At 41.5% G+C, this 16382-nt stretch overlaps 1 protein-coding gene across 1 annotated transcript in view; it reads right to left on the reverse strand.

The window, feature by feature from the left end:
- LOC309551119 (serotransferrin-A-like) overlaps positions 1-16382 on the reverse strand; it is a 78607-nt gene that overhangs the window by 32685 nt on the left and 29540 nt on the right. The window contains exons 6-8 of the mRNA XM_082251564.1: positions 13544-13596; positions 7797-7960; positions 564-717 (exon numbers count right to left, since the gene is read on the reverse strand). Coding sequence (XP_082107690.1) covers positions 564-717; positions 7797-7960; positions 13544-13596 — 371 coding nt within the window. The remainder of the gene's footprint in view (positions 1-563; positions 718-7796; positions 7961-13543; positions 13597-16382) is intronic.

Consider the following 16382-nt stretch of genomic DNA (forward strand, 5'->3'; position numbering starts at 1 on the left):
GGGTGACATCTATTCTACATTGGTCATGTAGAATTAACAATTTCTGATAAGTTTCATTTATCACATTTATATCTATTATGCTTTGCAGTATGGTGCATTGAAAAATAATTCATACCTGATTTATGGTGCACTAAAGTGCTCTGCTGGCCCTTTGAAACTGAAAGGACTGCCTTAACACAGTACACCTTAACAAGCAATAACACATTGTATTAATGCATGTTCTCTAATGCAAAGCTTTGTGTGAAGTGGACCTCAAACTTATGGCAGCAATAGCAGCTGGTCACATCTTAAAGCCCAAGACTGCAGCTAGATATAAGGAATGTATCAGAAACTCAAAAAAATTGAATCCACAGAAAACAGAAATATCAACTTGAGGGCAGACTGATCCTTTAGGCTTTATTTTACATGAATTTTAAGTAATTGGGTCATAATATATTATTTACTTGTACCCTCAATAAATACATAAGTGAATTATTAAAAAATATAGTTATTCATATTTTGGCTCTTTTTTTGTAGTTAACAGAGAATATGTAAATTATAAATGAGACATATGGGCCACATACCATTATACAGGGCTTTATTGGCACTTGTAAATGCTGATCCCAAATACAGGAAGGAGTCCATTTCCTTTGGAAGAGTAATGAGGCTAGTTGCAGAGTCTTTGAACATCAGATCCTTTCCATAAGGAGAACTGAACAATTTGCATTCTGTTTTTTTCTAGAATAAACATAAATGGACAGTAATTATGGTTACTGTATACATGCATATGTTAAAACTAATCCTATCAGCCATTTTGAAGCTTAAAAATAATAGTCAATAACTAGTTATCTGTTATTACCTGTAACAGTCCAGCCATGGCTGACCTAGGTCTTGAGCCCACTGTCTGCTGAAAATGGGTCATAGGAGTTCAGAACGAAATGCACCTGTGTGATCAATAGGAGATGTACAGCCAAACAAGTTTGGCTGTACTTCACCATTAATCATTAGTAAGCTGCATTATATTACATTTTTGATCTTGGGTTTAATACTGCTTTAACGTCAGACATCAGGGAAACCAGACCTTTATTAATAAAGTGAAACTAAGCATTATGTTGGAGATTGTGGTACCTACCAACTAGTGGGTCATAAGCATCAGGAGCAATCATCAATGGGCTTCTTTGGGGGTGGCCCTGCATACAGTATTAGGTTTTTGCTTTTAGATACAGTTTAATCAATACTTGGTCATGTTTCTGGATCTAGGATGTGCGGGATGACATTCACAAGGAATAACATATGTTTAAAGGGTAACTACATTTTAATGGGAAAAAATAGCATATGAAGAAATAATAAAAATATAGCATATACAGTACACAGCTACAAAAGCCATATTGTAATTGAATGTTATTAAAAAGGGCATTTCCTTTTTAATCTCTAGTGCTATCATTTTCTGTAATATTCTATGTAATATGGCAACCAAGGGAACTCTGTACATAGTTGGTGTATGGAATGCCTCCAAAATGTAATTTCCTGATTTCCCCAAAAGTCTGTTATTTTTGGTGAGATACTCCAAAGGGTTTATCACTTCTAAAGGGATTCAGACCCTGCAACTTTTCTCATTAGTGCACTGCAAGTGCATCACAAAGTGACTCAGATTTACTTTACACATTGACATAACCAAACTATTGGTTCTTCAGAGCAGAAACAGGTAAAACAAAATCTTCCCCAAAATTTGTTGAAATCCTTGCAATGCACATTAATCATGCAGAGAGGACTGCTTTTTTTTTTTTTTTTTCAACAAATGTGGTGTTAAGCCTCGTACACACGTACCGATCGTTGGCCGAACGATCGGCCGTCTTTTGTCCAGGGCTGTCGTGTCTGTTGAAAACTGCAAAAGACTGCACACGAATTTTGTCGGCCAACAACAGCCAACTGCAGAAGTGATGTCATGTGATGGTTAACTTTCCTTGTCTTTTTTCTTTTCTGAGCATGCCCAGTCTTGCTAATCTGCTGTCTGTCGGCCGAAATCTGTACTGACTGGCGAACAATCGGCCGTTCTGGTGTTGGCCAACAAAAATTTTAATGCTTGCACGACAGATTCTGTTCGGCCGAAAATGCGCTGTCGGAAGCATCATACTTACAAGCCTACAATCGGCCGATCGGTCGTCGGTCGAATATTTACGGCCGACAATCGGTACGTGTGTACGGGGCTTTACTCATTAATGTCACTGCTGTAGATACAAGCTGCCTCCTGCACTTACCCAAGAATAGACAGGCCCTCTTTAATAGCCTCTGGAAAGCTGTATGCTTCTAAACTTTATGTATAGAAATTTTGAAGTGGCTGACTTTATAGGCACCAGAGTACAACAATAATTTATTTTAAGAAATCATAAATGTTATTATAAATCTTTAAAAAAAAAAAAAAGAAGTGCATTAAAATCTTAGTAATAGGCTTGCTACCCAAAATTGTCTGCTAACACCAACTAAGACACCAAATTGCCCCCTTTTATTCTATAGTATATATGGCAAGTAGTACAGCTGCCGGTATTCAGGCGGGCTTGGTGGGAGTTGATGTAGCTTGTTCAAGCTCTACATATTTGGTGAACTTGCACTTCTTCAGGAGCTTAAATATACAGTAAGTATCTATGATATCCTAATTATACATTCAATGGTATCACAAGTAATATTGGTAATCAACTCTCCGGTACGTACAGAGGCCCAAGCAGTGAACCAGTGAAGAAGGGGCAACAAGTGAACATGGGGACACATGCAAACACAGCAACACACTGCCAGAGTACGGTGTGACATACGAAGAACCAACTAACAACAAGGGAGTGGAGAGAAGGTATCTAGCCTTTATATAGTAGAGGCACCAACACCCCAAGTGTGACAGAGAGCAATGTAGGTAATAAGGAGACATGTATAAATTAAAGAGTAAAAGCTAACAGTTTAAAGTAGCAGACTTTGGGACTGGGTTATCAGAATAAAAATAAAGACCATCTGGAGGAGCAGTCAACTTTCAACATCTCGGGAGTCTATACAGCATATAGTAGTAATACTTATCAGCAGTGTTCCCTTTAGCCTGCGCGCATGCGCGGGCGCGCAGTGTGAATGAAGGTCCCGCGCAAGCACCTATTCAAACCGCGCAGCCGCAGACGTGGCGGCCGTGTAGCAGAGCGTGCGCCGCGAGAGCACGCCCATTGTGTGACAATAGCGAATGAAAATTCGCTATTGTCACACGGATCCTCCTCCTGGCCAATCAGGGAGCGGGTCCTCCCGCTTCCTGATTGGCCGAAAGGCCAACTTCATGCCATTGGCCGAGGAAGAGGCGCCGGGACTCGGGGAGTCAGGAGGACTGAGGAGAGGCAGGAAGCCGGGGAATGAACTGAAGAGAAGCTGCCGCCCGTGACCATGAGGTAAGTGCACGGGGGGGGGGGGAACACTGGCATCTCTACATTGATTTGGGGACAATGCTGTGGGCACTCTGCATTAATTAAAAACTGAAAAAATGGCAGAACCATTACTAGACTCGGGACTGAAGAGTCTCTACATTGAAAGGGGGCACGCTGGCATCTCTACATTGAAAGGTGGCACGCTGGCATCTCTACATTGAAAGGGGGCACGCTGGCATCTCTACATTGAAAGGGGGCACACTGGCATCTCTACATTGAAAGGGGGCACACTGGCATCTCTACATTGAAAGGGGGCACGCTGGCATCTCTACATTGAAAGGTGGCACGCTGGCATCTCTACATTGAAAGGGGGCACGCTGGCATCTCTACATTGAAAGGGGGCACACTGGCATCTCTACATTGAAAGGTGGCACACTGGCATCTCTACATTGAAAGGTGGCACACTGGCATCTCTACATTGAAAGGGGGCACACTGGCACCTCTACATTGAAAAGGGGCACGCTGGCATCTCTACATTGATTGGGGGCAATGCTGTAGTACTCTGCATTGATTGGGGGCAATGCTGTAGTACTCTGCATTGATTGGGGGCAATGCTATGGCACTCTGCATTGATTGGGGGCAATGCTGTGGGCACTCTGCATTGATTGGGGGCAATGCTGTGGGCACTCTGCATTGATTGGGGGCCACAGAAAAATGATCAAACGTTGACCGGTCCGCGGCGATAAAAAGGTTGGGGAGCACTGCGCTCAGAAATTTTTTTATTTGCTCAGCCCAGTAAAAAATTAGAGGGAACATTGCTTATCAGCAGCATGTATATATTGGGCTCTGCAATAATCCTCACCTCCAAAGGCCTAGATAACCCAGAGGATATGGATGTTATGTGTGGCAGGGTGTTAGCTCAGCCTTGGTATGGGGTAGGTGCTGATGAAGACAATACAAAGGGGTAAACAAAATAAGTGTCATGGAATATAAGAAACCCATTCCCTCCAAGAGTCTCCACAGATAAAACAGGTCTAAATCTTCAATGAATTGTTGTCCCAGATATGAGCCAGCTATTTCTTAAGCCTCCTAAAGCTCCATATGGCACCTACCTCTGCTGTGTGTACTGCTGGGTGCAAGCTTGCACATTGATATGTGCATGTGTCCCGGTCAGGGCACCCAACGCTGGTGCAGCTGGCGATGACGTCATCCGACCTAGCCGCTCTTAGTGCACATGCCCCGACCCATGCAAATATAAGGGTGCGAGCATGCACTAAATAGTATACGCCACGGACGTGGGTGATATATGGAGCTGCAGACCAGTCATGCTGAGATATATGCCACGATATGCTATCTTGTACTACACGGTGGGACAACAAATGGGGGGTGTCAGCAGAGATGGGGATGGGCGCATGTACTCTTTTGTATATTACTAATACATGTTTTTAACACACTTTAGGATGCCTGAAACATAGCTGGCTCATATCTGGGACAAAAATTCATTGAAGATTTTGACCTGTGTCATCTGGGTGGGAATGGGTGTCTGATATTCCATGACATTTATGTTGTTTACACCTTTATATTGTCTACTTCAGCACCAACCCCATACCAAGGCCAAGCTAACACCCTGCCACACATAACATCCATATCTTCTGGGTGAGTTATCTAGGCCTTTGGAGGTGAGGAATAATGCGGAGCCCAATACATACATGCTGCTAATAATTATTACTACTATATATATATATATATATATATATAGACACCCGAGATGTTGAAAGTTGGCCTCCGCACTGACTGCTCCTCCAGACAGCCTTTTTTTTTTTATTTTGATACCCCAGTCCCGCAGTCTGCTACTTTAAAGTGGTTGTAAAGGCAGAATGTTTTTTTTATCTTAATGCATTGTATGCATTAAGATAAAAAAAAAAAAGCCTTCTGTGTGCAGCAGCCCACCTCAGCCCCCCCCCCCAATACATACCTGAGCCCATCTCGATCCAGCGGTGTTGCACGAGGGACTCCGTTGTCCGAGACTGTCCCTCCTCATTGGCTTTTTCCTGTCAGTAATCACTCTGGTTTTACATGCTGGTTATCTGCAGATGTCTGTGAGTGTTTTTACCATTTGAAATACATTTAATTGAAGCGGTTTTACACTATGTATGTGTACTTTGGTTTGCTTTTTATGTTGGTGAGACCAAGAGACCATAACCCAGGAGTATATGGATTTATTTGAACGACCATCATCCACGATCGGGTCACTTTCCTTTGTGAGGATTATCTGGCCTGTTTGACCCATTTACTGTAAGGTACCTGGGTCCATATTTTCTGGTGAGCGCATTTGCCTTTCACATTGGTGCTGGATCCTTTTTCACTGATGAGTTTGAATATCAGAACACTTCAGCTTCACTTTGGTTTCCAATATTTCTTCACTACGTCATATGAACTATGGACTCACTTTTTGTGATATAGTTGCACTTTTTTTGACTTTCATCATCACAGTTATATGCACTTATAATTTCATTTAGCTCTGCACTTTTTTGTATGTGATTTGTGGACAATTTTATGCCAGTTGTAGTGCTGGCAGCTCTAAAACTATAAAAAGGGGTGAGTAGCCTCGCCCTTATGGTAAATAAATATATATATAAATATTGTACAATATAGCTGCTGCTGAAAAAATAATAAAGTGCTGGTGCCTTTACAGTGTTAAAAACCAAAAGTGATCAGCCCTGCTATTTCTGTGACAATTTCTCAAATAAATAGTATACTACGCAACTGTATAATAAATATATGTGCAAATTAGCAATAATCCACATCAATACATATACTATATGCGTAAACCTGTGTGCAATGCAAATTTAAATAAATAAAAATTCTTTCAATACATAAAACAATAGTCCTTAAGTGCATATATCCAAGTGCTTTGGTGCTTCAATTCATAAAAAAGTGCAAAGTTAAATGATTTCTTAAAAAGGTGCAAAAATTAATTGATAGTCCTTAAGTGCATATATCCAAGTGCTGTAGTGCTCCAATAGCTTGAGACAAAGTGCTGGTGCTCCCCCTATGATTCCCTACTCACCACAGGCAGATGGAAATCGGGCGTTGGATTGTATGTGATCTCCTGATGTATGACCACAGATCCTGCTAGGAGCAGCCTTTGGATAACAGCTAGTGAGAGAAATCCTTTATACCAATATTCATGGATCCAGGGTATCCTCATAAAATATAGAAACCATCCATGGTGAAGTAAGTTTTTGGTATACTTTATTGAATAAACAGAAACCTACTTACAAACATACGATAAACTGTGCAAGACACGGCTCAGTGGTTAGCTGCTCTCGCAGCGTGCGCTCCACCGGCCGGATATGACGTCCTATCCGCCCGGTGGAGCGCACGCTGCGAGAGCAGCTAACCACCGAGCCGTGTCTTGTACAGTTTTATTGTATGTCTGTAAGTAGGTTTCTGTTTATTCAATAAAGTATACCAAAAACGTACTTCACCATGGATGGTTTCTATATTTTATGAGGATACCCTGGATCCATGAATATTGGTATAAAGGATTTCTCTCACTAGCTGTTATCCAAAGGCTGCTCCTAGCAGGATCTGTGGTCATACATCAGGAGATCACATACAATCCAACGCCCGATTTCCATCTGCCTGTGGTGGTGAGTAGAGAATCATAGGGGGAGCACCGGCACTTTGTCTCAAGCTATTGGAGCACTACAGCACTTGGATATATGCACTTAAGGACTATCAATTAATTTTTGCACCTTTTTAAGAAATCATTTAACTTTGCACTTTTTTATGAATTGAAGCACCACAGGACTTGGATATATGCACTTAAGGACTATTGTTTTATGTATTGAAAGATTATTTATTTATTTAAATTTGCATTGCACACAGGTTTACGCATATAGTATATGTATTGATGTTGATTATTGCTAATTTGCACATATATTTATTATACAGTTGCGTAGTATACTATTTATTTGAGAAATTGTCACAGAAATAGCAGCGCTGATCACTTTTGGTTTTTAGCTCTAAAACTATAGTTCGTGCAGTGTATTTCCACATGTATTGAGTATGTCTCCAATTTTGGGTAGCAGGCCTATTACTAAGATTTTAATGCACTTCTATGTTTTTTGTAAAAGATTTGTAATAAAGTTTATCATTTTTTAAAGAAATTATCATTGTACTATGGTGCCTATAAAATCCATAGCAACTTCAAAATTTCTATACATATTGATCTAGGATGTCGCACTTGCCACTAGCACTCGCATCCACAGTACCACCCCATGAAGATGCAAATACTTACAGTATCTAAGCTTTATACCAGTGGTTCCATAGTCACACCTCCACATAATGTGCTTTTATAACGATACTGCTACTCTCTACAGAGCATTGTGTATTAGTAAAGGGAGAAAAAAAAGGATTTACCTGAGCTTCCTCAAGGAACTGAGTGACAGATCTAGCTTTCTCTTCCCTGTCCACAGTCACCACAGCATGAGCTGGTATTCTTGTCCAGAAACATTTCTCGTACTCTTCAACTGGCTTCCTAGTATTGTCCAGGCACAACAGTTCATAACCTTTACGGTATTCCTCTGCAGATAAATATAAATGCACAGTTGTCAATTTCTTAAAAAAAGAAATTGAATGAATTGCTGTACTCGTGTTTTGTTGATTTTATAAATGCATGTTTATTACTTTGTATATCACAGAGATCTAGCAGAACATTAAAAAAAACTGAAACAAATATGTAGCCATGGAAACTATTTATGAGGAAAGCACTAGAATATATGGACTAACTACTGCTAGTGTGTGTGTTGGGTGTCTTTAAAAGCTGAAATGCTAATTTATTGCATTTTTCTGCCAGTGTTCCTATGCATCTATTTGGTAGCTTGCGCAGTTCCTCGACTTCCTTGTGACATGACAGCAACAGGGGATATCCAGCTGCATTAGGATAACATATTTGCACTATGGCAGTGGTTGGCAGCACCTGTCCTGTAGAGCAAATCAAACATGCAGGTACGCTTTTTCACAGACAATGGAGGTGTTATCATAAGCCCTTGCCAAAGTAGCATTATGACAGGCATGAGTGTGGGCCACTAACCCTGCATATTTCATATTTCTTTATTAAAGTTGTCTCACAATATCTAACAAAGACTCCAATATCCTGGTTACCATAGCTGACTTCATACCAAAGTCCCTAAAAGATCATGTTGCTTGCAAGAAGGTGTCCATTTCCTTACATTCAAGTCGCATATATACTACAGCTAAAATTCTGTCTCACCTCAGAGCAGCCATAATGCCATGCCATATAAAATGGAGGGGTCCATGGCGGAAACATCATCTTTAGTTAACTATTCCTGTTATATTTTATAATATTATTACAAATGTATCTGTAATTACCTAATTAAATGTTATACTTATAAGTATTTGTGTGATCCTTCTTCGTGCATCTCAAATACAACCCCAAAAACGTAAACTATCATGTAACCATGATCTAATACCCTGAAATATCAATCGCATTTCCTACAGAGGAAATCCTAGGCATTAGAAGCAGTGGAACTGAAACTGTAAAAGTTGTTCCTCAGTACTACTAGTGACAACATGAAGTGTGGTACTGCAGGGTCTGTCCAGCTGTGATGTTTCAGGACATGTTTGTGTAGCACCCTTCGAGATAGGTCCTAGAATTGGTTAGATTTAGTGCTGACACACTGTGTTCAGTGGAGCTGTGTGTTATGTTAGGTAAATTTAGCTGGCCTCACAGTAACTAGTGTGGCTGTAATTATTGTGTTAGGTAACATTAGTTGTAATCACTGTAACCAGCACAGCTGCCTTTGGTTAACAACTTAAAGACAACCGTTGCAGATATACTGCGGCAGGCTGGCTCTCCTGCGCAAACCGACGTATGGGTACGTCGGCTCGCAGGAGTGGATCTCGGGTGTGCGCGCGCCACCAGCGGCGTGATCGCGTACCTGCTCTCTAGCCCTGTAGCTAAGCAAAAAGCTCCAGCAGCCGCTGCAGGGACTGACAGAAGGCGGTGTACCATTGTAAACACGGCACACAGCTCATCTGTCACTGATTGAAACAGGACTCCTGTGTTCCTGTTATTTCGGAACACAGGAGCCCTGTTTCCATCCACCAAGTCTGGCCTCCACACAGTTAGAATCCCCCCTAGGTACACATTTAACCCTTTGATCGCCCCTGGTGTTAACACCTTCCCTGCCAGTGTCATTATTCCAGTAACAATGCATGTTTTTAGCACTGATTACTGTAGTAATGTCACTGGTCCCCCCAAAAGTGTCAAAAATGTAAAAAATGTCAGTTAGGGGTCCAATCTGTCCACCGCAATGTCGCACTCCCGCTAAAATCGAAGATCACTGCCATTACTAGTAAAAAAACGTAAATAAATAAAAATGACATAAATCTTCCCCCTAGTTTGTAGACTCGATAACTTTTGCGCAAACCAAAATACATCAAAATACACTTATTGGGATTTTTTTTACCAAAAATATGTGGCAAAATCCAAATTAGACAAAAATTATGAAAAAATTTGATTTTTATTTTTTTTATTGAGAATGTTATATGTCGCTCTTTTTTGTTTATAGTGCAAAATGAAAAAACCACAGGGGTGATCAAATACCACCAAAAGAAAGCCCTGTTTGTGGGGTAAAAAAGGACGTTGATTTTATTTGTGTATAGCTTTGCTTGACTGCGCAGTTGTCAGTTAAAATAACGCAGTGCCGAATCACAAAAAATGGCCTGGTCATTAAGAAGGGCAAATCCTTCCGGTCCAGAAGTAGTTAATTAGGTCTGTTCAGTGTTTTCAGCTGCTGCTTGTCTGACTGCATCCTTTACCTTCCAGAGAGCTGTAGAATTCTCTGGAACAGAGGAGCTGAGTTATGCAGATGGCAGTAAGAATATTTATGCAGCCCTGGCCAATCCCAGGGAGCAGGTCCCTGAAGGCTGGTGGGAGTCTGTAGAAATACTCTGAGACCCTTAGCTTCTGGGGTCTTTTTCTTAAAGAGAATAAGTCCAGCCTGGATGGTTGCTGCCCTCTAGAGCAGCCTTTTTCAACCACGATGCCCAGGCACCCTGGGGTGCCTTAAGGTTTATTTAGGGGTGCCTTGGCAAAATTCCTAAAAAATGCCCCAAAATTGTATACAAGCCAGCAGATAGATGAAACCTGCTTTTTAGTTACACAAAGCCACAGGTTTTCATTATGCACCATTCCAACCTTCAAGCCGTCGGCGTCCTAACAACCAATGACTGTTCCCTGCCCCTCTCTGTCAGCACTGGGGTCACATTAGCTGAGTGAGGGAGAATAGAAACATTGGATTGCTAGTCCATACCAGTGTGAAAAAGTGTATTGGATTTGGAATAATAAATCACCTCTAATGTTGGGTGTCCTACTTGTGTGGATGTTGATGCATTATGTAAAACTATTAGAATAATTTTTTTACATTTTAGAATGGGGTGCCTCAAGACTGTCTATAATTTTAAAGGGTGCCTTGAGATTTTTCCATAATTTTAAAGGGTGCTTTGACTAAAAAAAGTTTAAGAAATACTGCTCTAGAGCAACAATGCCATGTGCTTGCTTTTTGTAAGGCCTCGGGTGGGTGACCCGAGAGCCTTGATGCTGATGCTACAGAGAGCTGACTGAGGGGCTGTCTGCTGAAGATCTGGTCTGGTATCACTTGAGAAAAGTGTCACTTGGAAGTTGAAGGGAGGCAATCAACTGTCCTTGGACGATTGTGAGTACAGACTGCTGTCAGAGTTCTTAAGAGATTTTTGGGCTGCTGAAAACCCTTTTGTACTAGAGCGTCACCTGTGTGTTTGTTCAATGGGGACATTGACAGGTGTCCTGATGAGCTTAATCTATCTGATTCCATGTGAAAGGACGCCACTCTTAGTGCTCTAAAGGAAGAAGTCTGCATTTAACTGTTTCTACTATAAAGCCAAGTCCCCAGTTTGCTATTTCAAGGACTTTGGTTTCAGTTTTTCAGAAAGGAGTTTATTGTCCTCAATCTGTACATAGTTCTGTTTTTGGAGTATCCCACTCAATTCCCTTAACCCTATCCCAGTCACGCCAAAAATAAAAAAATAAAAACAACAAAAAGAACAACCCTATACTGGTTATTGAAGAAAAGAGTAACTGTGTTCGAGTGCCTGGCTGTGGGGCAATCTACTGGGAAAGAACCTAGGTAAATTTCCAGTGGCTCTTGCGGCAGTAAGTGCTACATTTGGCTGTACTGATGAACAAAAAGGAGAATCAGTAATTCATTACTTTGATTCATCATGATTCCTGTCCAGTAGCAAAGAATCACCCAATTTAGAAATCCAGGAAATCACAATTCATGAATTGTATGTAAAACTGGAAGAATCAGGGATTTACTACCTGTAAAAAGGACCAAATGGACAAACAGAAAAAGCAGACAAAAAATGTAATTATTGTACCCATTGGCTGTTCTATTCCTTTTCATCTTTGTTATTTCATAACAGTTGTTTCAGTAAATTGGATTGATCATAAGATCTTTTCTATTTTTCTTTCCCCTAAACTGACCACATAGCAAAACCCCAGTGCAATTAAACAACAACAAAAAAACCCACCTTACAGTTGAATCAATGCAACTCTATTTCAATGTTATACATTTATAGCAAAATTAAACAAAGTTAAGCCTGACTGTGGCCACTTCTTCTCAGAAAGTCAAAGTTGAGCTAACTGCCCCATAAAACAATATAGATGTTCCTTCCTGTGCTTTATGTGTCAATAACACAGAAAAATCAATGGGTATTCAATGACACAGCATAATTGCCACTGACTTCCAATAGTCTTATTGGATGGATGCACTTTCACAGAATGTGCACTTATCCTTCGTTGCTAGCACCCCTGACCTACAGTAGTCCTCTCTTCGACACTCCAGATGCATACTTATCTTCACCACTTCTTAACCGGGCCAATTCTGACACTTCTCACCTACGTGTAGACATCGACTTTCTTTTGCTAGGAAATTACTTAGAATCCCCAAACATTATATATATATATATATATATATTTTTTAGCAGAGGCCCTGAAGAATAAAATGATGGGTATTGCAACGTTTATGTTACATGGTATTTGCATAGTGGTTTTTCAAATATGATATAAATATATACCTAACATTGCACACTTTAAAATTGCATCCGCTCATGGAACCCGGACAGAATGCACAGGAATGAAGAACAAAGTGCACTCCTTTGACCTTTAGAAGCAGGGCCAAAAGAGCTTTTGCTCTACTTCTCATTTAACCACTTGCTGACCGTAGGACATCCATGGACATCCTCGGTTTGCAGTGGTTATACCAGCATGAAGCCTGCTCCTGCAGATATCATCCCAGTATGAAAATTTGCAGCTGACGATTCCCTTTTTAGCAAAATTAATTTTGAGAGGCTGAACAGAGCCCAGGAGCGATGCGACGGCTGCACAGAATAGAGAGAGAGAGGAACTGACATTGTTCCTCCCTCTTTGTGCCCCCGAAAAGGACAGCTTCTGGTTCTGTCTTTCTGTTTACCGAGCCGTTAGCGGCTAGGAAATCACTCAATCTGACAGATCTATGTCTGATCGGCTGCATTGAAGGCCAGAGGAGAGATTTGGGGTCTAATAAACCCCATCTCTCCATTAAGAGGACCTGTCATGGCCCATGCTGTCACAATAAATGTTGATCATCGCCTGTGATAGCAATAAAGTTAATAAAAAAAATGAAAGATAGTGTAAAAAAAAAGTTTTGTATAAAATAATGAAAAAAAAATTTCAAGCGCCTCCGTCAACCAATGCTTACGCGCAAATGCAAATGCCTACATTACTCCGGTATGCATTTGTAAATGGTGATGTAGCGAACGTCAGTGTGAGAGCACTAATTGTAGCACCAGATCTCCTGTGTATTTCTAAACTGGTAACCTGTAAAGGCGGTTAAAGCGTTGCCTATGGAGAATTTTAAGTACCGTAGTTTGTCGCTCTCAGAATAGGTAAGTATAGACATCCTTCCTCTAGAGGGTAGTTAGAATAAGCTTAGAATGGGTCTGGGATTAAGTTTAGGCTTAATTAGTATTTGACTGGAATTACACTTTAAGGCTTTGTGACCAGATTCAGGTATAAATGCCTAAATATTAAGAAACACCTATGTTAAATATATTTTAATTACCTGGTAAAATATGCTTCACAAATGCCACGTCACCTTTATCATCTTTCAGACATCTGCACAAAGAAAATAAAAGGCTACTTAGATATAATTGTAACAGTGTTTTACGAGTTGTAAATGTATTCTTGCATTGTGTGTCCTGTGTTAACAGCATTTAAACCCAAAAACAAAAATGTAATATATTGCACAGTGGACACTTTGCTTTCTCTCCTAGGCTCCTTTTCTCCTATCAGCGGTATTTTGGCAGAAAAAATGTTGGACACTTGTAAACACATGTAATGCCTTTGGGCTCTTTCACATGGGCGATCCTGTCAGATCCGCCTGTCAGTTTTTTAGGCGGATCTGATCGGATCCTCCATGCAGCTCTATGAGGCAGCGGATGTCAGCGGAGACACCTCCGCTGACACCCGCTGCCATCCGTATCCGATCCTATCCGTGAAATCTGGACAGATGGAAACCCTATTTTTCCATCCGTTCAGGGATCGGATCGGATCGGATGAAAGCGGACAGGCGGGCCGCTCTCATCCGACCCCCCATAGAGAGCAGCGGGGACTGTGACACCTCCCTCTCCACACTGCAAGTGGAGACGGAGCTGTCATCCGCCGGCTCAGAGGGGATCGGCGGATCGATCCCTGCTTAGCAGCATGGATCCGCCTACGGAGGCGGACCGTGTGAAAGAGCCCTTAGGGCGCTTCAAGCTCTTGGGCATTATTTAATTTAATTGTCCAGAATAATATTTTATTCTGGCCACTGAAATAAAATACCGCTCTACCGCTAAACGTGCCTAGCATTAACGTGGGTTTACAGGCATTAAGCATTATTTCTGCCAAAACGATGCATCTCCTGGACACACTTGTTGTGGGGGTTTATTCAGCCTCTAAACGCCCCTTCTTCTAGACTCCTCTAAATGTCTATGTGTGCATATGCACATAGTCTAACATGCATGAATGAGGCAGAAAAAAAAGGCTAGACGTCCCTAGGAGAAGCATTAAAAACATCCAGTGTGCATGTGGTGGCTGATTTTATTTTATTTTTCAGGTTAAGAACATTTTCAGCAAAAGCAGACAGTTTTGCCAGAAATGCAGTATCCTTGTCACTAAGTTGTATGAGAGTGTAAAACTCTGTTCCTATTGGATTGTGACTGTCACGTCCAGTCTTCAACAAGGTCCACCTGGGCGGTAACCTTGTGGGTGAAAACTGTATATAAGTCTGTTTCTCGTTCAATAAAGTTGTTCTAGAGTTACTTCACCCTCAATCTAGAGTCCTGTTTATTATTGGGGGAATATGCTACAAGGGATTGCTATGGTCTTCCATACTCCCTTAGATAATCACTAAGCTCTTGTAAGAGCTTGTGTAAGAGTTTGTTCTGCTGCCCTCGATGGGGAAAGAGGTTCACCCACGGGAACCTGGAGCCTTGTCGTAGGTCCAGGGTGGGTAGGAGATGGTGAGACCCTAACCAGCCAGCAGCGGTTTGTGGGGTCTGAAGTGGTTACGGTGTCTGGTGGAGTGCTTGGAGCCCTCGGGAAGCACCAGGAGCATCTGTCAACGGAGGTACCCGGTCAGGGTGCTGGTTGATCCGTTACAGTAATCAATGGTCTGCAGTTCATCATTGTTTTCATCCACAATTACAAAGTATTTTGGGGGTACAAGGACTGTGTCAAGTGAATTCAGTGTGTATTGTGAGTGGGCTCAGGTTCTATTTAACCATGTTCCTATAAACTATGCCCAATATGCAGCTTTTCAAAGGCACATCCAATTTTCTCTGTGGTACTCTATGCAAGCCTCAATTAGTAGCTACTCCCACTATTTGGCATGGCACCCATTGAAGCAGCCCTGGCATGTCTTAAGTAATTTATACAGCCTCATTGTTTGGGAGGATGGGAAGGAGGTTGGCCCTGTGAGGTGGGCTGTAGAGGGGCCCCATTTTATTGCTTAAAATGAAACAATATAAATACTCAATTCCTTGAAATAATGCCTGCCATGGCTGTGATGGGCCCATTTCTGTGATGTACAGAAAATACTGCATGAAGCCTGGCTGTCCAGTTAGGAAGATGGGGGTTTCTTGCAAGGGGAGACCCCCCAGAAATGCACTTTTTCCCCATGTTGTTGGCCTTCCAGATACTGCCCTCCCTTCCACATCAATGAGAATCAGAAAAATGAATAAACAGTCAAGATGCCCGCCGCCCAATAACTCACCAACCCAACAACCCGGGCACATGACTGATTCCACTTGCTGAATGACAGGGGAGGGGCAGAGATATTGGTGACATCATTTCCCAAAAATGACCAGTGACCATATTTGAGCATTGATATCATTGTTATTCCCTCACCTTTGCTTACATTACCAGGGATTTCTGGTGATGTCAGCTGTTTCTAGGGATGCAGCTGGTGCAAGCACCTGCTGCTTTCTTAGGAACCATTGAAAGTGGAAATCTGTCATATATAGAAGCAGTAGAAATACCACTTCTAGATATGATGTTTGGACATTCATCCAAATGCCGGAACAACCAAAGTTTGGTCTGAACCTGGGTTTCGACCAAACCATCAACTCATCCCTACTCAAAAGATTAAGCAGCATTCCACCTCCACATCCCAGGAGACCATAAACTGTATTGATGGTGTGCCTGTCCACTCATGCCTGGAAGGCACATGTCTTCAATTATTTGTTCAGGTGTGAACCAGCATTATAGAATATTTGTGGGTAATTTCTACTGTGCTCAGAGGCCTCTGTTGGTCCTTCAAATCCTGACTAATGCAGAATAGGTTTGTGGAGAGAACTCTACTTGCCTGTCCAGAAAACATACTCTTTTTCATTTAATATGTTTAGATACTACAGAAGAGC

The sequence above is a fragment of the Pelophylax lessonae genome (assembly GCF_965119305.1).
Source record: "Pelophylax lessonae genome assembly, chromosome: 3".
Classification (NCBI taxonomy): Eukaryota; Metazoa; Chordata; class Amphibia; order Anura; family Ranidae; genus Pelophylax; species Pelophylax lessonae.